Here is a 27,165-nt window from a genome sequence, read left to right as displayed (position 1 = left end):
AAAAAAGGAAAAGGACATCTAAAACTATTCAATACCGAGCAGGGGGGGGAGGGGATAAATCTCTTAAAGCAAATAAAAAAGCGTGACAAATTATTGCATCCTTTTACGTAACTTTGATGCAAATAAATTGCCCACTGAAACCCACACAGGTATTTGGACTCATGGTTAGCCATAGATATATCTATCTAGTGGCTACAGCCAAAGAAGCAAAAAGGGGAAGCTTGGCCTAGGGAAGAAGCAGCGTCGTCATCAACATTTGTTACAAGTTTACACACCGGTCCCTCTTTGACCACAGCGCTCAGCAGAGAAAGGGTAGAGAAAGGAAACCCACCAAAGAGTTGGTCTGCCAAAGGCAGCGCGTTACCTGATACTTCACCCTGCGATGTGCCCGTACGGCCGATGTTGGTGAGCAGGTGGTCGATGTTGGGGACGGGCTGAGACTCCACCGCACTCTCCTCACGGGACACAGTCTGAAACACAGTTGGAACAAGATTTAAATTTTAGAGAAATCTGCAGTCCTTAAAGCTAAACATGTGTTTTACATTGTCTGCATGTAAAACCAAGGAAGGTAGTTCTGTTTTTCTTCCAACAGCCATAAGAACTGTGAACAGCTGCAGTACAAGAGATGGTCACTTCACTGTAGTGTTGGATATCGCTGACCAGCTCTAGATTGGCCATTAACCCCTGTTTATCTAAACTTTTCTTACATGATCATATCTTGTATTTTGGGTTGTTTGTATATGTCTGAATGAATTGCTTATTTGTATTTGCAAATTCACGTGCCTAAAATGGCCCCTTTTAAGGACGAATAAAATAGGGTAGACGACAGAAGTGGAAAGAAAATAATTCAATGGCAGTGATGCCTGTACCCACCACTGGATCTCCGTTTCCGTCATCAGTGAAAAACCAATCATACTAAAGGGAAGAAAAAAAAGCATACAATTTAGTTTTTGTTTTTTATATGTGAACATTTGATATAAAACCTTAATATCTTTAATAACAGTTGAAAGATCTGATGCTCACGTTTTGAATGAGGGCCTCCACTATCCTGTACTGGTCTGGCATGTGGGTCACCATGTGGGTCATGTTGTCCTCGGTGGTGCGCACCAGAGTGGGACCAAAAACGATGGCCAGGTTCCTTGGTTCCATCTAACAAAGCAAGAATCCAAGTTTTAATTGCACATTTTTAATTTCTCTAATCAAAACTTTATGTAAGACATTTGTAAGTAACACACCTTATTCTTCTCTGAGTTTTCAGCAACAGTTTTCAGATGAGCTGAGAGGAACTTGAGGGTCTCGTAATGATGATCTGGCAACTCATGAAGCTGTATGTAAATAGAGAAGAAACAGACATTTTACAACAGGTGGAGACAAAGTTACACAGTTGTTTACCTTTCTTCTATTCTATCTAAGAATTTTTTTCTTGCATTTCATAAGGATTTCGGAAGATTACACCGCTGTAACACATGGTGAGAACAGGTTGTAAAAAAAGATGACCCAAATGCTTTAAAACCAAGTAAATAAGTCAACAGATAAATACTTTAAATAATAAAATGGGGATAATATAATAAAAAAGGGATGAAATTAATTGTCAGAGCAACTCACCATCCTCTTGAGCGCTTTGAGTCTCTCCACTGGGTCCTCTGTTCTGTTGGCGTCTATAAAATCTGCGTATCTATCTGCAGGCGGAAATGAAGAATTAGGCAAAGGCTGGAGGAGAGTATACAGTCAACATGTTACTGGGTTGTAGTTCTTATGTTTGGCCGCTAGGTGGCACTTACCATTGGTGAACAATGGCTCTGGAAGTTTACGGAAGAAGGACTTTAGTAAACTGCTGATCACATTCAGGTCCCTCCATTTCTGTAAAACATGGAAATAGTGTATGAAGGGCAACTGTGCAAAAAGTGGATGATTAAAGGCTCACAAGAATACATCCTATCCACTATCAGGGTGCTGTTGCTCTGAATACTGCACCCGTCTAATTTGGTCGTCTAATTTGGTCAATCTAGAAATGCAAGGTTGTGGGTTGGCATTCACTGACCGTTTCTCTGGATGCCAGAAAAATACATAAATATACAACGTACTTTAATTTATTTGGAAGTATTCAGTGTGGAAACTAGTTCTGTACGCACACATATAGATAAAACTGCAGCTTTAAAAATATTTAATATGTCATATGTTGCATCCATTCCTATTTGTCCCAAACACATTAAGGACAGCATTGTAGAACGTGAGACTCCAAGGTTGAGTTTAATTAAAGCAGCATCTATTGATTAAGTGCCACTCACATCATCCTGGATATCGATATCATTCATGCCCTTGTTATTGAGCTCCTCCTGCATGTGGGAGATTGCAGCGTTGTTTCCTGGGACTCTGTAGATGCCGGTGTACTCCAACCCCCTCTCTTCCACCAGCTTACAGCAGACCTCCACAATCAGAGGCACAAACTAGAATACAGAGAAATGCAGAAAGTGTTTGGCTCATTGGATAGTACGCTATTACTGTGAGCAAACACCGATGAACTGCATAAAGGTGACATACATAAAAACCCTGAAATGCTTAGAATAAATGAAAGAAGAAGAAAAAAACGCGATTACGATTTTCTATTTTTTTCTCCACAAATGTATTCAGCACGCTGCTGAGACCCCCTGTACACAAGGGTAGGCCCAATCCAAGACATCGAAACAATTTTTTCAAATTTGTCAAATTTTCAGACATAGTTATAGTTATGATGACCCCCAAAACCGGGAAGGTGGAGGCCGGGGTGGTGGAGGCAAGCTTTGCCAGCAGCAGCGGTGTGAGGCAGCACGGGAGTAGCAGGAAACAGTGAGGAATAGGTAGACATTTAAATGGACCGCCTGATGTGAAAAAGGCTGTGATTGGTTGTGACTGGCTGGAATGATAATTCAATTATTGGGCCTTTGACTTCCGTGTCCTGCATGAACTAACGCAACGCTTCATTTATTACAAATCAAATCAGTACAGACCTTGTTGTTCTGTGCAGGAGGACAGTCGTCCAGCCTTACACCGAACGTGACTCCAGGAGACGGCTTCCTCTCGAAAGGTTTCCTCATCAGCCCCGGGATACCCTTTCTCCATGTCCCTTTGTCTTTGGGAGGGCTGGTGTCATCTGCAAGCCCAGTGCAACATCCACGACAATGAGTATGCATGAGTATGGCATATTTACCTTTCTTAGTTTAAATTATAACGCTAAGAAATGCTAAGAAAAAATAAATAAACGACATGAAAGGGGAATTGTTTCTTTTCCTACCTTTGTGCATGTTCTTCCTCTCCTGCTCAGCTTTAGGTGTGAGCGGACTTGTTGCTTTGGTCTCTCCTTTACCTCCCCGCAGTGTCTGCCTGATGCTTAGCGACTGGCGTGAGGGTTTGGGCGACGGCTCCGTCTTGCTGCCTGTCGGGCTGGTTAAAAAGAAAATCAACGAAATGAGCTTTCCAATCAGAGCTAACTTATCCAGCACTGTGTGAAGTTCTTTGATAGTGTGAGGAGCTCCCTCCTCTTCCCGCCTAATCTCCCTTCCCCCCTTACCTCATCAAGGTGTTGTACTCCTTGATCTTCCTGCTGATGAGGTCATGGCTGGTGAAGGCCGCGTTCTTAAAAAAAAAAGAAAGAAAAAGGAAGGAAGGAAGGAAGGAAAGGGGGGCACAGCAAAAGGACAGATGACACAATAGGTGATGATTAAGGGATCAGGTGCAGTTCAAGATGTGACTGTGTCACTGTAGGGCAATAGGACAATTATACAGTAGGTGACGTCACACTGTCAGGTGTATTGTAACAGAAGATGTTCACCTGGACAACGCCCTGCATAGAGGCCCTGAGGACGCTCTCCTAGTGAGAACCACTGAACTGTGTAAGTTAAATGCCAAAGTATGCCAATACAAATCATTAAAAAAGTAAAAGATGCTTCTGAACCGCTCAGAAAATTGTCCAATGTTTTGTGCCTAATGCGTAGTAACTCATCACGGTCTCAACGGTTTGAATGCATGACTCTCACCTCCTCATCCAGGTTGCTGTTCTCCTGGATGACTCTGATCCAGGCCAGCATGTCCTCTCTGTCCTCAGCCTGGAACAGGTACTCACAGTCCGACGTGGTCAGCCGTAGCACGTTCTTGCGCTTTGTGTCGCTGTACGAGATGTCAATCAGACAGGCCTTGATGCTGATTGGCAGAGGCTCGTCTACTGCTTGGCAGTTGGCGTGAGCCTGCCCCTCCTTTTTGTCCTTATATAGGCAGAGGTAGTGGCCTCTCAACACGGCGTACATCTGTTTCCACGGGCGCATACCTCCTCCGACGCGCTGCAGAAAGAGACGAGTTTCACAAAGCATAAAGGAGGTAATTAAACTATAATCTTTCTGTAAAATATTCAGATGTTTGCATCATACCATCTAAATCACTGCCTTGAAGACAATATGAGATCTCATACAAGGAGGTCAAAGGCAGCTATGGGTTCAAACTGGTCCAACAGGTGAAACGTACAGTACAGCATAAAAGAGTCAGACAAAGATATATACTCCGGAAAAAAGGGCAGCCCTGCTACTGTTTATCAGCCAAGTCGTACAGTAGGTCACGTCATGCTTGACAATGTGCTTTCTGTGTCAGTGTGTGAGTTTTATGATGCGATGGCTTTGTATGTAGAGCCGGTCCACACCTTGCCCTTGTCTGTGTTCAGCTGCTTAAAATGCAGCAAACCCTCCTTGGTGGCGTCACAGAAGACGTCGGATGAAGAATCCCTTCTGGACCCTGAATCTTCAGACGACCTGTCCACCGCCTGTGATGAATTAGAAATCAATATAAAGCCAAGAAAACACCTGGAAGACTGAAGTGATTTGTTAAAGACGTTAAAATATGGAGAAAGAGGGATGTTTGTGACCAAAATCTTTTCACAATCATCAAGTCAAGGGCCGTACTGGCCAGAAGTAATGTAATGTAAATACAGAAAAACAGTAAATACACAGAAATAATCTTTCAATTAATTATTGATCAGCAATGCCTGCTGTGGTTTTTACAGCCGTCACTATTTTCCATAACACATTTCCATTTCACTGGGAGAAGTTTTATCTTCTGGGTGTGAACTAATGAGCTGATAAACCTTCAAGCAGGAAATGCAGGTAAACCATTCATGAACAAACTCATGCTTCATAAAAAAAAAAAAAAAGTGATTTCACTCACCTTCCTAAGACTCTTCAGACCAGGTATTAAGGACCTCCTAAATAGAAGAGAAGAGGGAATTTTATAAGTAATTTGAAATGTGTTTTCCCATCAAAATGTTTGGGTATTGGATGGGTAAATTTTTTTTATTTTTTTTTTATTTGTATAACTTACCCTCTGCTCTCTTCCCGGTAGTTATCCAGGCCTTCATCATACGACTTGGACCGCTCTGTTTTAGTACCAGAATCTGACTCAATAGTTGTGAGACGGAGAGAATCTATTAAGAGAAGGTTAAATTATAATTAGAATTATCTGTTACTGTTCATAACCTATACTACTGGCAAGTGCAGAAATTGTCATAGGCCTAATTTTGCTGCTTTGGCATGAACATACCTTGGTCATGGGACAGATGGCGTCGAATGAAAGGGGATGGAGAGCTGGGGCTGGGTGGGATGGTGGTAATGAGGGGCGTTCCAGCTATAACAGCACAGGCAGAAATGTGTGCGCTGTCCTGGTCAGTACTGGGACTGGATGGTTCATCTAAAGAAAGAGAGAGGAATTTAGCTACATAAACAGCGATTGTCCAATCGTAGCTTAGCATTGTTTACTTTCCATTTAAAGGTCCCATGACATGGTGCTCTTTGGATGCTTTTATATAGGCCTTAGTGGTCCCCTAATACTGTATCTGAAGTCTCTTTTATATAGACCTTAGTGGTCCCCTAATACTGTATCTGAAGTCTCTTTTATATAGACCTTAGTGGTCCCCTAATACTGTATCTGAAGTCTCTTTTATATAGACCTTAGTGGGCCCCTAATACTGTATCTGAAGTCTCTTTCCCGCAATTCAGCCTTGGTGCAGAATTACAGCCACTAGAGCCAGTACCACAATGAGCTTTCCTTAGGATGTGCCATTTCTGTGTCTGTAGCTATTGAGGAGGAGAGAGGGGGGGCAAGGTGGAAAGTGGGGGTGTGGCCCTGACCAACTGCCACTTTGCTCGTTTGAAAGCCATGATGTCTCTCTCTCATGGGTAGGCCAAATTCTCTGGGCGGGCAAAGCAGAGAAAGGGGAGGTAACCTTGCTCCTTATGACCTCATAAGGAGAAGATTCCAGATTGGCCCAAATGAGCTTTCATTTTCTCAAAGGCAGAGCAGGATACCCAGGGCTCGGTTTACACCTATCACCATTTCTAGCCACTGGGGGACCATAGGCAGGCTGAGGGAATGCATATTAATGTTAAAAAACCTCATAAAGTGACATTTTCATGCCATGGGACCTTTTAAATATTCGGAAAGGTGGTATCTTTTTTTATCATCTTTTGAAAACCAAAGACACAAGCACAACAGTGTAAGGAATTAATTAAACAGTGTTTATCTGCTTAAACCTGAGCTGCAACTGCAACTGCATATTGGTCTAGCTAGCTTCCTACAGTCGCAACAGTTGTAACCGAACGTTACTTCCGAATCCACTGGCACATAATTAGCTAGCTAACTACATTAAGACCCTTTCACACATGCACTGCAACCCTAAACTTATCGGGACATTACCTGGAGGAGCTGTATGTGGGAACGCAAATGTCAGTTAGACCGGACAATAAACAGATTTTACCCTGCCAGCTCCCCGTACGAATTCTGTTTAATGTCAGATTGAGCCTATGTGTGAATAGAGCAGATCATTGTCCAGAGAATTCACATCGAGTGAGCACGATTAAAAAAGAAGGGTTGGCTAATTTACACAACAACAAAAAAAACGGTAACGGAAATGTTTAACTGGAGCTGTAATCGTCAGATGGATTCAAATAACGGCAAGATACTTTGTTGTTTATGACCAAATGTAGTCTGCAACAGGAAATGTATTGTAAATTCAATCATCCAAAAACAAAGTCTAGTTCGTCTCTGCTTATCTCCATTTGAATAAACATTTCAGCAGATAGCAATAAGATGCTGTGATAAGGGCGCATGGGGCTAAAGCAAAGTGATACAGACAGAGACACAGTCAGCCAGTAGATAGGTGTTTCTGTTCTGATAAGCGGGTACACGCCTTTCCTTTTAAACATGCACGCACACACACACACACACACACACACACACACACACACACACACACACACACACACACACACACACACACACACACACACAGGGTAGTCAGCTAACATTACATCATCACAGACACAGCCGTGTAATAACGTCTGATATGCAATATCAGCAAGCTGGCAAGCCCTAAAAACAAATGAAGAGACGTGTACGATGAATCATATCTGTGACTGTGGTGATGCAGGCAGGACGGTAAAACCTAATGTAGCACTACCGACATTAACACTCATTTTTATAAAATTAAGTAGAGCACCTCACATGCTATTTAACTTCATGAAACCCCATTAAACTTCTTCACTTAAAAAAAAAATACCATTACAAGTCAAAAAGAACGCGTAAAAAAGATCTAAATAATTAAATAATGCCAATGCACTGATGCAAATCTTTAACTTTCAACGGCACAACTTTAATATGAAACATCTGATCTGCTTGTTAGTTGTGTACAGATTACTGCTGTAAAATCTCTCCTTAAAAGCCTCAAAGACATCTCCCATGACACTGCAAACCTCATTTCATTTAATTAGTTGTTTGTATACCTCCAATCCTGCTTCTGGGTAAACGGCGGCAGTCAGTGATGTCTAACACGTACAATTCCAATTTATTTTTCAGGGGATTTCAGTTGTAGACGTCAAGATTGATGGCGTTTTAAACAGAAGGTGCAGATCTTTAAACAAATAGTTACACATTTTGGAAAACGTATTTGCTGAGAGGTCGATGATTAGACTCAATACCACTCTCATATCTTTTTCTGTTAACTATGAAGCCGCAGAGAGGAGATGGTAAGCTTAGCTTATCATAAAGACTGGAAACACAGGGAGGCAGCTTGTTAGAAAGAGTCTGGTATATAACCGCCTGTGAAAAAGCACAACTTGACGTTTTTACACTTCGGCTTTTGTACGTGTTAATATGGGAGCTTTAGAGGTGCTGGTTATTGGATTTGATGTAACCTTTGGACAGAGCCAGGCTAGCTGTTTCCCCCTGCTTCCAGTCGTTATGCTAAGCTAAGCCAGCTGCTGGCTGAAGCTATATATTTAGAGTACAGACATGATATCAATCTTCTTAACTCGGCAGAAAATACATTTCCAAGGTCCGCCCAAATATAAAAACTTCAACGATCTTAAAAGATCACTGGAAAAAAAGAAAAGATTGCTTTAATGGTTTGTCTTCACAGCACATCACAGGTGTTAAACACAGAACGCTGGGACGTGCTAAAATCTAAATATAATCTGATCTAGATCTAAATAGAGAACTAAAAAGCGAGAGCTGAGGTGTGTTTGTGTATACGGAGGGAAATTGTGCTGGAAGATAATATGATACACCCCTGCAGGTTCTGGAGCACAAAGAAACACAAGAGCTGCTCTCACTGGGTGCTGATGAGTCACCAGTGATGACACAAACTGATGATGCAAAGTCGAGTTCAAGCTTGTTCAATTATGACAGCCTATAAGTTGGCAGAGGTGTAAAAAGACAGCGTTAGCATTGCAATATTATACAACTTAATTTTGTTTATTGGTCATTTGTGCTTTAAACCACAATAAGTAAATATACAGAAGAGCCCATTTCCACTGTGATGCATTTGCTTTGCTTTGAATGCATTCAGTTTCTGAGGAGAAACACAAACAAAAAAAGCAGGGTTGTCTCCTCATCAGGGCAGACGTGACATTTTGCATGTACTTTAGCAGCACCAGTTGGGTTCTGTTCCTAGTACAAAATGTTTGGCAGACACCTAATGTACAGCAGTTGTTCCACTTATTGTTTGGAACTGTACTATGAAATCAAATTGAAGCTGCAGGAATGCTCTTATTTCTCTGTTATGTCACAGTCCATTAGGAGGATCGGTTCTTCGGTTTCTCTTGCTGTACAACACTGTGGGAAATATGAGACATTTCAGGGAGTGGGTAGGGGGTGTATTGAGTTGGAGAGCAGCTCTGCGCGTGTGTGTGTGTGTGTGTGTGTGTGTGTGTGTGTGTGTGAGTGTTTTTTGTGTGTGTGTGTGTACCTATTGACAGTATGTTTCTGTGCTGCCCTACTCAGACACCAAAGGGTGGTCTGAATATGTCATGGTTGCCTGCAGTACAGTGTCACGCTGTCATATAATCACACACCTGACTCGATGTCAACCTGAGTTCAAAATGCCACAAGGAACCAATTTATTTCAGCATTTAAATTCCTTTATAACCGCTTCTGCTGTGGCTGTAACCTGAGTAAAGTACAGTATGCCTTAAATAACACTACCTTCATGACCTGGGACAAGTGGTTTCACTGGCAACACACTAAACTCAAAGACTTTTTACTCTACTCTATTTACTTAATCAAAACACTATTCTAACAAGCATCAAAATTCCCAGGGTATTTCCTTTAAGAAATAAGCCATTATTTCGGATGATCCCCAGTATATTGATGGTGACATTTGGACACAATTGATGTCCTTGTTGTATGAAGAGCAAGTCCACAATGAACAGGCTTACACTTGATTTTCAATGCATTTTTGCAATTGCATTGCACCAACTCCTGAAACAGAAGGGAGCTTGGGGTCGTTTGTTTTTTTTCTCCCATGGAGAGAGGACGTTTACTGTAGATTTTATCCACAAAACGGGGATATATTGAAAGTCTTTTGCTCCCACTAATATTGGACAGAAATACCAGAAAGGCCATCTTAAAATGTGGCTTTTGAGATAGGAGTAGGAGTACACCGTGAACTATCAGTCCAATCCCTGCATGAAAATCCCACCAGTTCCACCTTGAATTCAGAAAATAGCATACGGCATGTCTCCTCTAACTGCCCTTAACATGCAATATATTCAGTAGACACCCTCTCCTTTGCAATTGCAGATGAGTTATTATTGCTTGTGAATGCTAGAGCATTTAAAACCCCTTATAGAATATCACAATGTAAATACTACCTAGCCTGTGAAAATAATGCCCACTTTTCATCTAGTGTGTATAGAGACTGGATATCATTTTAGTTTTCTTTAACAAAATTAGCCAAACCTGTCTAAAGTTTCCTGATTTGCATCTACAGCATTTCCAGATTTAGATGAGGAAATCAATATGTAAACAAGATTAGGATCTGGCCAAGCATTTGATGCTATAAACAAATTTTGGTCTGTAGTCAAAAAGTATCAAGGTTCAAAGCCCAGCCTTAACTGGATATGTCAGAACATGTATATAATATGCTGTGAATCCAGTACATATTCACATTGGCTAAGAGTCTGCCAAGCTGTCATGCATAAACATACTTTCTCACTCACAGAAACACATGCTGTGTCATTTGTTCTACCCTGGCTACGCTGTCACTGCTGTTGCTACAGAAACAGGGAAAGTGTGACAGGAAGGTGGTTTAGAGAGTAGTGCAGTCTTACCTATGAAGGGGATGGAATCCAGGGAGTCGTCCAAGTTGTTGGAGCCAGACTTTTGTCGTGTGTCTCCAAGCCTTCTTAGATGCATCTCCCTAAAGCTGTCATTAGACGTCCAGCACATACCTCCATCTGCAGAGCCTGCCTTCACCAATGGTGGCGACTTGTGAGTCACTCCTCCCCGGTTGTCATTAACAGCTAGTACATAGGACGGAGGGCGAATGTGGGGCGGTCCAGAGTTTTTGTCCCTTCTTAGGACAACAACTGTTGCATCCAGTCCTTCTACGCCCTCGGCAAGGCCGCCATTAGTACGTAAAAGGACGCTGGTGGAACTGGAGACATCTCTGATATTTGGCTTTTGGGTAACAGCTCCATTAGTGGTGGAGGAACCAGAAGAAGACGCAGCAACAACTACACTTTGTAGTTGTCTCTGCATTGGCAGTTTTGAGGAAGTACCAGAGCAAGAGGAGGACCTGGCTGCCAACCCAGCCTCTGACCGGCTCTCCATTTTCAGACTGTCAGCCCTGCCTCTGAGCTGCAGGTGCAGAGGGGAGGGGTAGCCCAGGTGGTTGCTCACGATGTTAGCTCTTTGGTCTTTAAGAGGGTCAATGGTTTTAGAAGAGCATAAGGCAGGTGAAGGGTCTGAGATGGAGTTTTTGACAGGCAGACGTGACGGCCTCATTATGATACTGTCTGTCCTTGACGTTTGTACATAATCCGTGGTACCTTTAGTAAACACAGGAGCAGAGTTTGATAACCCACTTCCTCGCCCTTCTTCCTCCTGTCCAGTGAGACTCCTGTTCAGATGAGGTAAAGCTCTCAGGCCTGTTCCCTGCCTGCTAGCTCTGGCTTCTTCTCCCCGACACAGCAGCAGCCTGTCCTCCAACGCCACCCTATCTCCAAAGACAGCCAACCCGCCCGGTTCTCCAGGCTGCAGCCCCAGGTAGTCACAAGACCGCGCCCGAGGTTTGGGGACTCCTGTAGGGGTGGAAAAAGGCAGAGCATCCTCGGAAGCACTCCGAGGCCAATTCCTGATTGGTATTGTCCTCTCTGTTCCACCTACAAGCCTCTCTTGGGAGACGCTACGTAATGGAGTCACTGCAGTGCCCTGCTTACTTGCATCCACCCCACGATCATTGGAGGTGCTTCTCTGTCTGACCTGGGAGCCCAGTGCCCCTCTTTGACTGGCGCTAGGAGCAGGTGGTGCACGTTGCTGGGTGTAGGCGGAGCTGGAATTAGCAGCCGCACGCAAACTGTCCAAGCGCTCCTGGATTGTGCGGCAGCCATACGTGTGTAGCCTCTTGGCGTCTATGTAGTCCTTATAGGTGGTGTAGTTTTTCCAGTCAATGTTCTGGTGTGGAGAGGTGGAGGGGGCTGTCGGAGATGGCGAGTAGTGGTTGGCACTGGGTGAGATGGCAGTGGAGAACGTGTCCGGTGAGGCAGGATAGATCGGACCAGGTCTTGAGGAAGGAGAGTAGACTGGACTTTCTGTGGGACGGGAAGAGGGGTACTGCAACTGTGCACCCCCAGGTACTGAGGGTATAACGGGTCTCGGTCTAGCTGAGCCGGAATCTGCTGAAGGACTGTACCGGTTTTCCTCTGTCCTGTGGCTGGGTCCAGCCCGAGCCACCCAGGACCCCCTGTCAACTGGATCAGGAGGCATAGCCACTGTCCTCACATTCTCCTTACAGACACACACCACTGTCTGAGACTTTGACGTTTGCTGGGGTGGAGGAGATGGCGGAACAGGGATTTCAACCCGATAGCTCTTTTCCGCGGCCCCCCCTCTTCTTCCTGGTCCCTGAGCCGGCCCTCGGGGGGTCTCACTGACTGTGGCGGGCTCTGATGTCTGAGCCATGCCCACAGCCTTAACTTCTATCCGAGGGTAGCATATGGGAGGGGGCTCAGGGATGTTCTGGGCATTTCCGCTGTACGCATCATTTCCTTTGAGGTATGCATCCTGGGAATAGGCCTGTAAGAGATTATAGGACACCACGTCACTTTGGTTGCTGATAGGTTGGAAAGCTAAACCCTGGGAGAACACCACACCCAAAAAGGGACAGGATACATTATACTTCCCTTAAAGACATGGGAGTGTTGTAGACCTGTTTGTAAAACTATTCTGAATTTAAAACAATTACTGTCACATCTCACCTATGACTTTATCTGACTTTTCTATTACAGCGACAGTAATACTCTATTGATTCTAAACATACCTCAACTACAACATGGCAATTTGTTGCTCACATTTTGAAAGTGGAGAAAGAATGGTAATACACTAGTGTCATTATTGACAAGAGTCTCTGCGTGAGCTGATGAGATTATGAGCAAGACAAACACTGTCCCTGCATTCTCTCAAGAGAACTGTAAATGAAAGAGACAACTGGATTCAGCCCATCTATAACAATAAAACAACAGCATGCTAAAAGTAGACACAGCGAGCTCGAGTACTAATTCTCCAAATCAAACACACTCAGTTACAGTTTCTCAATATTTTCCTAGGAGACTAGAAGTTAAAGCATGCCATAGTACAAATTAACTGCCCTGAGAAGTAACAGATGTGAAAGAGTGGAAAAAAGGGATAGCCAGAAAGGCAAATAAGAAGAGAAAGAAGGCTGGAAAGTCCAGAATAAACCCATGGAGCCAGGAGTGGGGATTAAGCTGGCAGAGGTTTACCCACCTTTGGTACTGGAGAGTGTGCCCTGAGGCATGAGGAGAGGGTGAACGGGGGACTCCTCTGTCTGCCGTTGGCAGTTAACGCTACTTCTGTCAGCATGGCTCCACAATTCTACTGTAACTGTAGCAACTAGGGTACTTTCCTTGATTAAAACTTTAAGAAATACACCTAAAAATGGCTAGTTGTAACCCTGCGCACACTCCAGTGAATGACGAACGGCTTTGGAGAAAACTCCTGGTTGCAAATTAAACACGCTATATTTCCTCATCCCTTCAGCGCACAAGCTTGTGAGAAAATGAAAGGGAGAAAGTTGTGGCGTTGGACTTTAATCAATAGAACTCTACCTGGGGTGTCAGGTTACAATTGTACTGCCGCAACAGCAGCAGCAGTAGGTCTGCTGATTGGTGCCTCCCTCTGGATCTGCATAAGTCATACAGTTAAATAGAAACCAATTTCCTCAATAGGGAAAGTACAGTCAAAGTGTTTGAGGTCTGCTGACATAGTTTTTTCTGTACACACATCGTTCTCTCAACCTGCTATTCAGGAAACTATCAAAACATTACCAGTAACTTAAAAAGTTTTTGGGGTTTTAGGGGTTTGCCAGCTTTTACATGTGCAAATATGAGCTCTAAATGTGGTGCCACATGGCATAAGAGCTGTGAATCATCAAGAAAGAGAACTTAAAAGGGAAGTTTTTAGTTAGTATAGTTTCCTGTCTTACCAGAGCAGTGATATCCCTGGAAAACTGCAGTCCACAGGTTAGAGAAGGGCAAGCAGAGAGAAAATAGGGAATAAAGAGAAGTACACAGGTGAGCATAAAGAAATGAGAGGTACAACGCCATCGATGGAGGTGAGACAGGCAACTTCTCTGACTTCAGCACAGGCTTAAAATAAACTCGCTGAGCAGAGGCATCACAGTCGGAGTGGAAGAAGAAGAAAGAAGAATAGATGTGAACTTCAGCAGTGTTGGTGTCCTTCTCAGACCTGAATTTATTCTGAGTTGCTCTTTATCCCCATTAATTCCTCCTCTTGCCCCACATCTTCCTCCACCCACAACACAGCTGCAGTCAAATACATTGGCGAATGTTTTCTGCTGGCTTTCTCCCTCTCAACATACTCAGCATTTCTTTCCTTTGCTCTGTCACTCTCACCTGCTCAATGTGGTCCCTCCCCCTCCCTGTCTCTGGTTTATCAGTGGCTCTTGCACTACAAACACTCTCTGCTAGCCTCTTTCATCCTCTCGCTCATCTGTTAGACGCTGCTCTATCATGTTCACTTTTTGGGTGAGCATAACGTTACGCTTGCCTGATCTGCACTGGCTTCCTTTCCTCCCTCACTCCTGTAAACAGTGAGCTGAGAGGAGTCAGCTGACTGCAGCTGCACTCCCTCTGGTAGTGAGTGGGCTCAATGTCCCAAAACAGACAAACATGAACACATTTAAAAACACGGACATAGATACATCTACAGACACCACCATGTGCATCCTCCATTCATCCTTGAAACGGCACAAAATCATTTTTTTCTCATTCTATGAACCGGATAAAAAGGCCATATCGCGCAACATTTAGGGTTTGTATTGATGAGGACTACGTATGGATTCAGACATTTTAAAGAAATTATTGTGATTCAACTGAGAACTAAATCATATACATTTACATATAAACGGAAACATTTGCCGGTGAATCACATCTTGTATTCTACTATACTTAATTTTACTTTAGGTTCATCAGAGCACATTGTGCAACAGTTTTAACTCCTTAGTACTGTCCAATGGCAGCCAGATTTTAAAGTAAAAAAAAAAATCCCTAGTAGAAACATCAAACAAATTTCATTTTGATTCATGTTTCCCTCAAAAGGGAGAGAGAGCTAATTGCTTCATTCGAAACCCTCAGTCTTGTGAGTGCTCAGACTCATTCCAAAACGCCAAAAGCAAGTTTCTGTGGCTTTTGGTGAGCTGCGGCCAAGCTAACAAGCTATGTGTGGAATTTAGCAACACAGTGGGATCTGACTCAGTTCTCTGCTCCAAGAGAGAATTTCCCGAACAGAGGTGAACAACGTGTGGCGACTGGTTTGACGTGGCCTGGCGCTGGTTTATCGTCTGTGTGGCTCTGGACCCTGACTGATGGCGTGGGCTGGCTGTTTGCATCGCTGAGCTCATCAGCGTGGTGGGTAGAGGGAGTGTGGAGCTGTGGCATGTATATTCTAGCCATGCTCCTGTTATTAGCTTTTACTCCCTGAAAATTCAAGATCATGTTTTTTTAAAAACTAGCCCAAAAATATTATCAACCTGACATGAGACAATTAATATCAGTATATTGATGATCAAGATGGCAGGATGAGCAGGTGGTTGGAGAGACTGTGTCCCCACATGCTTGCAGCGATCAAACCTGTGACTCTCTAAATATCAGGCCGCGTTGTGACAATGTTTCAAATCTTTACAACTAAATATTCGTCCACTCTTTGCCACAGTCCTGTCTGGTAATCTGATTCCAATGTAATGTCAATGTTTTACTCAAGCTTGTATCCAAAAGATGCTTATCAGCTAAGTTATGGAAAGCTTGTCAATAAAGCCCGACTGATAAAAGATTTTTAAGGCCGATATCGATAAAAATATTTGGTGATTGAAAAATCCAATAATCCGATATATCGGCCAATATATATATATATATTTTTTTTTTTAATCCAGAAATGCATAACAAACAGATTTCCCTAACATTAGTTATTTGTAGTTATTTATGAGTCTTCACTAAAATAATATGATAATGCAGTTATCAAACTTCTTTGTTTTACTGTCACAACAGAACAGAGGAACATCAAAATATATTAAAGTTCTGATGAATAAAATGTATACAAATACAAACTTAAGATATGAAACTTAGGGTAAACTCCAACAGGGACGTTGTAGAGCGCCCTCTGGGGTACAAACTATGCAACGCCTCCACTCATAACATGGTTGAAGGGTGTTTCGTCCGGGTTTTTTTTTTTTTTTTTTTTAAATATTCATTTATCGGCCATTATAAATGCAGAGACCGATAGTTTGGAAAATGCCTAATATCATTTCATCTAGGAGTCAGACATGAGTCTGACGTGAGTCAGAGGTAATTATCGCTTCATTGAAGGTTTTCTGGGCTACGTTTGAAGGAGTAGTTTCATATTTCGGAAGAAGATAAATATCAATCTCATGTCTGTGCTTTAAGTATGGAGTTGGAGTCAGGACAAGTTAAGGTTAGCATAGAGCTTAGAAATATGGGGACATGGTGTCCGTGCGACAGGCGCATGGTTCAAATGGTTCAAAAGATGTTCTTAATGTCTTAATTAATCATAGGTGTGTTTTGGGCGTTAACATGCAATAAACCAATCAGAGTGTCATCTCCCATTCCCTTTAAAAGCCAGGCGCGTTTGTACCTTGGCGCATTGTTATTATAATGGCGGATTTGCTAAGCAGGAAGGAGAGATTTTCAGGAGAAGAAACTGATCTGCTGGCGCGAGCGGATCATATCATAATACTATTTCACACTGTAATATTTTTATTTTTAATCTTAGTGCGATAGTGTGCGCGCGCTGTGCACGAGCCTAGGCGCATTTTACTAATGCGCTGTTAAAATAACAATGAAATGCTGCGTTATTGATTTTAGACCAGGTTTTTGTTGGTCAATGGCACGATCACTTTCCGCTGCCTCAAGATAGCATGAGCATGATCGGTCTTACAGTAAACTAGCAAAGACACTTTGCGTCGGGCTTTGCACTGCGCCGCGCCGGGTGCAAGATGGGGCCCCATATCTGACAACCTGTGCTATAGTGAAAGACACATTACAGTCTTACTGGGTGGATGGAAAAATGGATTTTCATGGAGATTTAGTATTTTAATTTTCCATGCACGTACAGGCTAAATTAACAAAATATAGCCCAGATAAGCCCTTTGTGGCCAGGTTGAAAAATACATTTTAATTCCAACTAGACTAAACTCAATAAATAACAGTTGAATAAAACCACGTTTAAATAAAGGCCATTGGTCTGATATGAAAACTGCACATGAACACAAATCTTTTATGCATGGTTTTTATAAACCAAACAAAAAGAGCATTTTCGAGCATGATATTTACCGATGAATGAATGCTTACCAGCTGCAAAATGTCCTCATCTTTTGGCATCACACAGAGTTCGAGTGAGGCATCACTGATGGAGGCAAGGGTGTGCAGGACCAGAGATAATAAGAGTGAAAGTGAGAGAAAAAGAGAGAGAGAGAGAGAGAGAGAGAGAGAGAGAGAGAGAGAGAGAGAGAGAGAGAAACAGTTTTAACACAGGGCTCAGACAGTTAAGTCATGGCACTTCTCAAGAGAATAAGTTTAACTTGTAAAATCTAAGCTTTAATAGCTGTGTTTAATGATATGTGAATGAATGGTACACATGTGGGTTTCAGTGATAAGGAAGCTATTTTCTCTAGAAAAGTGAAATGTGTTTTTCCTAGAAAGTTTCACAATCACCCCGTCTCATTTTCTGTGTTGTTAATCCACAAACATGCAGGGGAGTGTTGGCAGTGAAGGGATTAGATGTCATCTCGGGCATCTGGGTCTGAGTCAGCCAGGCTCTTTTATTTATTATTTGGAATGGAATATATCTTACCTGTTCTGGATCAAGGCTATGACTTGCGAGTATGTCTTCCCAATGATGCTCTCTCCATTCACCTTCACTATCCGGTCCCCTGGACAGAATTAGAGATATAGAAATAAATGTAAAACCTGCTCGGACAAATATACTTTGCCTCTGCACTCAGAAAAAAATGATCTGGAAACCGGTCAATATGGTTATTGACCAAGGTAACCACTCTGGAATAGCTCTTTCCAGCACAAACACACATCTGTGTTTAGATCAAAAGGAGAATATCAATACTTGTTTTTTGAAGGCCCCTGTGTAAGGATCTATGTCCATTCAAGTTTTATGAAGATGGCCATCTTACAGGAAGAGAGGCGAGATGAGAAACTAGATAATTGTGGGAAAATACTGCACTCCTGTATCCCAGGAGAGGAGAGTGAACAGATAAAAGCAGACAGTTTAGAGGGCTTGTCCAGGCCACTTAACATTTCCTGTAATACAGAGTGCTAATCTGGCAATAACACTGACAGAGCTCCAACTGTCACCTAAATTTAAGGGAGCTGAATCACTTTTCACCAGAAGGGAGTTTGTTCAAGCATTTTTATTATACTTGCTGAAGTGATTCACGAATCAATATGAGACGAAACAAAGTGGGAGACGTAGAAAAAACAGAATCAAGAGAAGGCTGGAATAACAGTGTGCATATTACACTTTGTTCAACCTCCCACGAAGGAGCCATCTGTTATTTTGTAACTCGTATCTGTTTTGCCTGGCGGGTTACAAGGAAGTGGAATTACCTACAGTACAAACGTGAAGAAATCTTGGCATCAAGCGGCACTTTGAGGTCAGATGTGAGACAGACAGAGTTAATCATAAGATCAGCTGGTTATCAGAAGCAGTGCAATGATCTCCATAGTGTGTGTGTGTGTGTGTGTGTGTGTGTGTGTGTGTACCTGTACAGAGTCCAGCTCCGTGGGCAGGGCCTCCCTCCTTCACTTGCTTGACGAAAATGGTGTCCATTGGCTCCAGACGGTTCCGCTGTCTCCCTAGCAACAAGAGAGTACATGCACCGAGGCGATTGGTCACACAGTGAGGAAGAGATGCAGCAACAGAATCAGAACTAGTCCACAACGCATGGAAATGGAAATTCAACTGCAGCAACATTGTGGCATCAGTGCACGTTTTCTACAGTTTTTCGACCTGTGTTATGAATAGAAATTGACAACGATTTTTCTCACTCACCCAAACAATACAAATGTGAAGGATTAACTGGTTGTTAAGTAAATTAAACAGGTTACTTCTTGGCAAAAATGTGAAGTTGAATGTATGTTTTATCTAAATAAAAACAGCTTAGTTGTTAATGGAGGTGAACAAATGAATCAATCGGGGGGTTTTTAAGCAAAAATTACGCACATTCCCTAGTTAACAGCTACTCAGCTGTGAGGAAAGCAGTGCGAAGATGGAACTCTGAAACATTCTGAAACTTACTAATTAATAAACAAAATAGTTGCACTGTGTCAGTGTCTCTTCCTCTTTCTATCACATCCTGTCCCTTGATACATCTATCCATTGACTCTATTCTGCTGCCCCGTGTGTCCTGAGCTGTAGAACAGGACAGTGAGGAGAGGTCAGAGTATGCTGACAAGGCTACAAGCAAACAGGCCACAAGGGAGTTTGGTTTCATATGAGGACAGCACGCCATGTTGTGTGATGTGCACAGGGCAAGCTAGTGGAGGGCATTGAGCTAATTAAGACTTAAAGGTCCCATGGCGTGAACATTTCACTTTATGAAGTTTGTTAACATTAATATGAGTTCCCCCAGCCTGCCTATGGTCCCCCAGTGGCTAGAAATGGTGATAGGTGTAAACCGAGCCCTGGGTATCCTGCTCTGCCTTTGAGAAAATGAAAGCTCAGATGGGCCGATCTGGAATCTTCTCCTTATGAGGTCATAAGGAGCAAGGTTACCTCCCCTTTCTCTGCTTTGCCTGCCCAGAGAATTTGGCCCACCCATGAGAAAGAGAGTGACATCATGGCTTGAAAACAACCTTGCACCCCCCTCTCTCCTCCTCAATAGCTACAGACACAGAAATGGCACATACTAAGGAAAGCTCATTGTGGGACTGGCTCTAGTGGCTGTAACTCTGCACCAAGGCTGAATTTCAGGAAAGAGACTTCAGATACAGTATTAGGGAACAACTAAGGCCTAAAGCATCCAAAAAGCACCATGTCATATGACCTTTAATTTCTTTATATGTGCATGTATAATACGTGTTTTTATAGCAATCATGTGCATGCAATAAAGAGACAGTGACTACGCTTGTGTCTGATTAAGACAGCGAAATTGTCTTTCACTGAGCCGTAAGCCTCAATCTCCGTTGGCCTCAGCTGTCTCAGAGCCGAAAGGCTTTGAGAAAATGCAACATCAGAGCATCCCACTGTTCTTTCCTCAGGGAGCGCTGACTAAGTATGCATGCTCTTTTCACGAACGCCCTGCTTCGAATTTACACAGCAGCAGAGTCATGCATTTATGACTTTATTAGTGTACCTTATTATAATGCAATCAGTGCTCAGCAGAGCCCAGAACAGCTGGATTGGAGCAGATGTTGGTTCAAAGTGTTGCTGAGAAGCAACTTCAAAAGGTAAGGAGTTGTTTATCATATGTTTACTTAACTTGGTTCAGGAATCCAAACCTGTAACACGATAGTCTGAAAGCCCTTTTTTTTAAAATTTTTTTTTTTTTTTTTTGGTAATAAGCCCCTTTTTTAAAAAAATCCCCCTGTTTGTGGCTTTCTTTTTTTTTTTTTGGGTTTTTTTTGAAAAAAAAAACCCCCCCTTCCCCCCTCTGCTGTTTTTTTTTTTTCTTTCCCCCTTTCCCTTCTGATGTCCTTCTGTGATGATGGCATTACAGGATGTTGAATGAATTTGCCAGGACACTCTGTTGCCTCCCTCCTGTGTCTAAAAATGTTACTGCAAACGATTTAAATGTCCGATGTTTAATGTTCTGATTCAGAGATTAACTGTCTGACAACATCTAAGAGCAACAACATCAACAAAGTGAGTTTCAAGTGACACTCCGGCCCATTTAAACCTTTCAAAGACAATCTAATCGTCATCACCAAAACCTTTGCCAGAAAGATATTTCAGAAAGAAAAATTATACTTCATAGCCAAAGTACCATTGAATTCCTAACCTGCTCATTCACTGTGAAGTATTAAAAACACTCAAGGTTTGACTGAGATGTTGAAAACAGCTGCAGGCTTGTTTTTGATCCAGTAGAAGGCAGTGCAGCACATAAAATGATCTAAAAATTATTAAGGGCAACACTGTATTTTCATCCATATTCTTACTGGGTGACCTGTGGGCTGATTGCATCACATAAACTTGATATATGAAAAACGTCAGTGGCTCTATAGCAGCCCCTGACAGAGCACGATGAAAACACTGCATTGATGCACTGATGCATTGATGCGTAACATCACTGACACAATGTGGGCCATGACTGATATGAGCCGCAGTAAAGGTACAGATGTTAACAAATGCTCCCTCTACCTCTCCCCCCACCTCCCCCCCTCTCTCAGTGTACTCGGCAAATTACCAGTCCCGAGCCAATCTCACCGAGCTCCAACTCTGCAGCACAAATTGGATTTCTGGAAGTTTCCATACCACGCAGCTGGATGACCAGGATTACATGTGGAAATCTAAAGCTCTGGATATTTTTAATGCTCCCAACTGTCTTACTGAAGCATAAACTACTGTGTGGATTAATGAAATACATCAGCATGCCTCAAAATTACTTTGGCTGTTCCAAAACACAGAATGAGAGTTGAGTAACGTCAGCTACTCTTGGGTGGTATTTGGGGGGCAATGTTTTACTGGTGGACAAGATGCTTAATTTACATGTCACTACATCATTTTACACTCTGGTCAGCAGGTGCAGGCTTGAAGCAGAACTTGGCCTAAAAGTCTGTTCTCAAACAGCTTGTTCTATCTGACCAAATCCAAAATATATTATTAAGTTTAGTATCATATACGACAAAGGAAAGCATCAAATTGAGAGGCTTGAACCAGCAATTGACTGGCACTTTAATTTGAAATACGATACATCATTCATCTAAATAGTTAGAAAAATCGGCACAAAAAAAATCCCATCATTTTACAGCACTAATCAAAAATGATCTGAATACCAATATGGATATCTGCAATTTCCAAAATGCAATGATGATCCAACTTTGTCTAATTCAAGACTTTGAAATTTGACTCTTATAGGAGTGTTTTGGTGCTCTGGAAAACCTTTTACTTTACAAAAGACACACATTGACCTTGTTTGTTGGCTTCTCCCACATTTAAAAAAAACAACAACAAAAAAAACATTTTAAGCACAGGAAAGCAGAAAAATCTGTCTATGTGAACCACAACTCATGTTTCAGATATATATTAGGCAAAGAAATGTAATTTCTTTTCCTGACTATAAGTTTAATAAAAACCCTATCTGATCCAATCTAGCAGGGCACATTCAACTGGCTGGATGTCAGCGCTGCTCTCTGGCATCTACAAGCTCTGGTTTGGCTGTCGTCCCTGGCTGCACAGCTGGGCCCGGTTGTGTTGGCCAGCTCCCCCGTTGTTTTGGGTTAGATAATGTTATTCTTCAGAGGGCTGGGCCTGCTGCCCGCTCACTGCATTAACCCTGGCGTAATACCTCTCCCTCCAACTTGCTGCTCTTTACCATTAGTGCCACTCTCATATCTGCAAACACAACACACAAATAATAAGAGTATGCAAAAATATGCAAAAACCTATGCAGATGTGTTGCTTGTTCTTCGCTCTGACACTGAAAGGAAGAGGTGGTTTTCTTCAACTTCTTCCCAAACACTTCAAACAGTAAACAGGATGAGGGGGGTTGTGTATGTGTTCAGATGGCTATCTGCGTCGGGTCTCTTCCAGCAGAAAAATATGAAAATGGGAGGCATTCAATCTTGGCATAGCGTATCCCCCATAGTGTAGGGAAGGTCAAAGCACAAGTACACTTAACATAAATCCATAAACCCCAGCTCCCTTCAAAAGAACAGCGTGTTTCCTTGTCAAACTCCTGCTCAAAGAAACTGGATGGCTTTAAGACAGCAGATGAAGCCATCGTGAAAATAAATACTGTAATTCTGCCTTTCTTTCTCCCATTCCCATGAAGAAACACTCTGCAGTTCACACACAAACTAGTCCAAACACAACTCTACTTTGAAAGCTTAAACTCCGCTAAAACACCTGCGTAGTAGCCCTCTTCTGACCTCGCCTAAAATATGTCATAAACCTACATCCTTACAAACTGTGTCAATAGACTTTGTCAGATGGCAAAACGACTTGTAGGTGCCAGACTCAGATGGACAGGTCTCAGTTCACTAATCGCTGCACTTTGTAAACAGCCACAGCTCTATGTCAGAAACCTCAGCACACACTGAGGGAGGACATGTCAATACGCCTTAAAGCCCCAGTCATCACAGACACTGTCAAGTCAGCAGTTTGTCCTTACATGGCAGTAACCAAGTACGTAAACTTTAGTTAAATAGCAAGTTTCTAAACAGTAGTTACACAAAGAAAATGAGGAATATAACCACACTATGTGTAATTTTGAGGCCCAGTATTTAAATTTAGAGTGGCTATTTAAAATAAATCTGATAACAATACATCAGCCTATACTTGTTTTTGTTTTTTTAAACATAAATACATAATATAAACAAACAATTTTGATGAGAATCAATCAATACATTTGCTTATTAAATAGTTCCCAGCAAGATAAATTGAGCATGAAAAGGTCATTATTGACCTTGCAAACGGCAGCTTGACAAAAAAAACTTAAGGTCCACTTATTAGCTTTTTCCTGTATTTCCAAATGTTATCTCAGTTTACACGGAGACAGCTTAGTTGTCATCACATGGCCCAAGTATGTAACTTCCCTTCGTATTTTACGCCAAAGACCATCTTTGAAAAACAGACAAGAGATGTGTTTGAAAGCTCTGGAAAAAGCTGGTAAGTGGAACTTAAGTTACAACTTTTTTGTCAAACGGTTTCTAAATGACCTCAAACTTAACTTTGGCATTTCTGTATTTTAAATGTCTTACTATAACACACCATAAACTATAAATAATATCAACTATCAATGACTTATTTGCTACTATATACACACCACTACCAATATATCTGTGATGACACCCAGCAGGGCTAAATCGCTGGAGGGCTGAGATCATTTCAAACTAAGTCAAATGTAACATTCCTGACATCACTGCTACATAACACAGATTCACACACAGACACACAGACACACACAAACCTGGACAGACAGGAAGGTAGTGCAGTAATTTCCATCACTTTTTTTTCTAGGAAGTCCAAACACTAAAATCCACCCAGGGGAAAGAGGATATGTATTGACCACACAGCAAAAAAATGTTGATTCAGTGTTTTGTTTTCTTTCTGTAAAATAAGCCAAACTATCCACCAAGGGAGTTTAAGTTCAACTGACAGGGAAGAAGTGACAAACATCTGGAAACAGATGGGGTGATTTTAGCCTAAAATACTGTCTGAAATGTGTGAAATGAGCCAGCTGGCCATGAATGTGGAGGGTGGCGTCTGTTTTTTCTAACCTTTCCAAAAGCAAAAACACAAAAGCAAAAATTAAAAGGAATGGATTAAACTGGGTTTATTTGCTCTAATGTCAGCTGCACCGTTAGCATGTTCAGCTAACATGTTTACTACCTACTGTACAGTAGCGCGGACTACATTAGTTTGTGGAGTTACTGGTTGAAAAGCCTTGGTTCACAACAGGACATTCACTCTGTACGTAATCCCCACTACTTTATTAGAGTTAGGCTAGGGTTATTATAGGATTTGACCATGTTACCCTCAATCAACCCCAGCCACTGTTACCTAAGTTAGCATTGCGTTTGCTCAACACATCGGCTAGTCCTCATCCCGAAAGTCTTTTCCATTATAATCATTAAAAGTGTAATCATACTGAAAATACGAACAAGTAAGCCAAGCAGCCAAAATCAGAATTAAATCATTTTGAGCTTGCATTTTTCCTTATTCTACTTATAATACAAAAACTACCGTAACTAACTCTACACTACAATGCTGTTTTCTACATCAACTGGTTCAACTGATGAGGATGCAATTCTGATACAGCAAAATTTGCCAACTAGAAATGAAAAGCCTGCTTATGTCTACCTCTGTCTAAAAATAACAACCAACTTAAAAAAATGACTATACATTTTGAGTGGTAAATCTTCTACTGTAAACTAGAAGATTTAGCAAAAAGCTTAGCAACAGGCGTAGCAACAGTAACTGTTGGGGGGACGGTCAACTGTCAATTGCATTCGGATATTTACCTAAAAAAGCTTTTATGACTCCGGTCTTAATGCTAAACAACTTCTCAAAGAAGCAAGTTGTCAGCTTTACAATGACTCACATTTAAGATATACTGTGTAGCTGGTCGGGAGATCTACTTGTAGCTATGGATAAATTAACCTACATTTGGGGAGTTCAGTGTAAGGCAACAGACTGAAACTGGAAAAGTCAAGAAGTCATTAAGGGCAGTAAGAAAACAGATACCGAAAGGAATAGAAAGATAAAGAAAGATAGGGAGGTTAGAGGGTAGACTTAGAAGCAGAGAGAGGGAGAAAAGCAGAGAATGACAAAACTTTGGACACCGCTTTGTTAAAGAAGGTGGGGCATTATAAAGCCCACTGGGGAATACTAGGGAATTCTGTTTGCTTGTCCTGCATTATGTTCCCTCTGCAGACTTTATGAGAACGAACACAAAATCGGACCCCAAAAACCAAAAAAAAGGGAAATAAAGCTGAGCTGGTTTCTGCAGAGAAAGGTGTTACAATATTTGAACAGATGAGGAGACATTTCTTTTATGCTGCTGAGGTACCACAGCTTCATAAGCATATCACAGAACGCCTCATTTGGATTTTACCCTTCAACAACTTGCTAAAATACACAGCTGAAGAGAAAGAGATACAGGAAAGACAGAGACAGAGTGGGAAAAAAAAAAGGAAGTGAGATAGAGAGGAAGATTTGGTATGTAGACAACCACTGCGAAAGGAAATAAACAGATCCATACTTGACACACACACACTCCATTTCCGTGTTTGCACTATGCACCTACACACTGTATATCAATGTTTACATTTGCTATCTCTGTGTATCTATGTCGGTGTGTGTGGGGGGGGTCTTTCTGTGTGAGTGTGTGTGTGTGTTTTCTGGAGGTTTGAAATGTTTCCAGCAGCAACACCCAGCTAGTCAACATGCGGTCAGCAGCCCCCCCCTCTCCAACCCCACTCTCTCTCCAAACACCAACAGTCTCATCACACACTGGCCCAGAGTCAAGCAAATAAACTGCACTGCGGAGGGCTGGGGAGGCCGGGAGGCTGCAGCAAACATCACAGACATGACTCTGGTACAGAAAACTGGAGAAAGCTGCAGAATGCAATTTTTTTATTTTATTTTTTTTAAACGTTAAAAGAACTAAACACATGGGATGTATTGTTTGTCTGGGTCTGTGTGTGATTACTGGATGTGTTTTGGGAGCGCATGCTGTTTGCTGTGATCACATAGCAACAATAACTATTTGTAAGCATCAATGACAAATGACACTAAAGCTAAATGTTCGGAATTTAAAAGCCATTTCCAATCTGATTTTATTTTAATTCCCTCGGATACTTCTGCTCCCCGTCTCTGGAATTCATTACCACCCCAACTTAGAACCATCGATTCATTCCCCCCATTTCAAATTGCAACTCAAAACACATCTGTTTAAAACTGCCTATTGCACTTGATGTCAATTGCTCTGCCTCTTTCTGTTGTTGTTATTGTTGTTGTATTCTCATTTTTTTTGCTGTTTTTAAATGTCTTATGTATCCCTGTACGGTGTCCTTGAGTGCAGAGAAAGGCGCCTTTAAATAAAATGTATTATTATTATTATTAGATGTTTCTATTATTCTATTATATAACTTTCATGAAGGTATTTCTTGCAGGACTGCATTGGCAACTGATGATCACAAAGAAGGAGAGCCAGAATGAGATTGGGAGTGCTGTGCAGAAGAGATGCCACATTAAATCTGGACACAACATGCAATCAGGAGCAGTTTGGACACTTAAACATGGAGATGGAAAGAGCTGGTGATCGAGAGAAACCCTATAATTCAAAAGGTAAATCTGGTCTAACGGCAGCTGGCTGCAGTCATAAAAATGCACACAAGATGGACAGGATTTTGTTAGATCTGTCTT

General features: G+C 42.0%; 1 protein-coding gene across 5 annotated transcripts in view; it reads right to left on the bottom strand.

Moving 5' to 3' along the window:
* LOC120552038 (rho GTPase-activating protein 21) overlaps window positions 1–27,165 on the bottom strand; it is a 90,806-nt gene that overhangs the window by 6,920 nt on the left and 56,721 nt on the right. For 3 of the 5 annotated variants that reach the window (XM_039789680.1, XM_039789678.1, XM_039789676.1), the window contains 20 exons: window positions 18,840–18,932; window positions 17,917–17,995; window positions 17,415–17,469; window positions 14,015–14,038; window positions 10,623–12,588; window positions 5,560–5,706; window positions 5,341–5,443; window positions 5,188–5,224; window positions 4,667–4,786; window positions 4,014–4,313; window positions 3,548–3,612; window positions 3,272–3,420; window positions 2,988–3,130; window positions 2,289–2,447; window positions 1,782–1,860; window positions 1,606–1,679; window positions 1,236–1,325; window positions 1,024–1,149; window positions 874–915; window positions 365–470 (listed from right to left, as the gene is read on the bottom strand). In XM_039789680.1, the coding sequence (XP_039645614.1) occupies window positions 365–470; window positions 874–915; window positions 1,024–1,149; window positions 1,236–1,325; window positions 1,606–1,679; window positions 1,782–1,860; window positions 2,289–2,447; window positions 2,988–3,130; window positions 3,272–3,420; window positions 3,548–3,612; window positions 4,014–4,313; window positions 4,667–4,786; window positions 5,188–5,224; window positions 5,341–5,443; window positions 5,560–5,706; window positions 10,623–12,588; window positions 14,015–14,038; window positions 17,415–17,469; window positions 17,917–17,995; window positions 18,840–18,932 (3,957 nt within the window). Of the gene's footprint in view, window positions 1–364; window positions 471–873; window positions 916–1,023; window positions 1,150–1,235; window positions 1,326–1,605; window positions 1,680–1,781; window positions 1,861–2,288; window positions 2,448–2,987; window positions 3,131–3,271; window positions 3,421–3,547; window positions 3,613–4,013; window positions 4,314–4,666; window positions 4,787–5,187; window positions 5,225–5,340; window positions 5,444–5,559; window positions 5,707–10,622; window positions 12,589–13,296; window positions 13,969–14,014; window positions 14,039–17,414; window positions 17,470–17,916; window positions 17,996–18,839; window positions 18,933–27,165 lie in introns of those variants that run through there. The other 2 variants (XM_039789677.1, XM_039789681.1) reach the window with 2 other exon arrangements.

Source organism: Perca fluviatilis, chromosome 22, assembly GCF_010015445.1.
Source record: "Perca fluviatilis chromosome 22, GENO_Pfluv_1.0, whole genome shotgun sequence".
In the NCBI taxonomy this organism is placed as follows: Eukaryota; Metazoa; Chordata; class Actinopteri; order Perciformes; family Percidae; genus Perca; species Perca fluviatilis.
The sequence above is the reverse complement of the archived record's forward strand: the minus strand, read 5'-3'. Positions and strand labels throughout refer to the sequence as shown.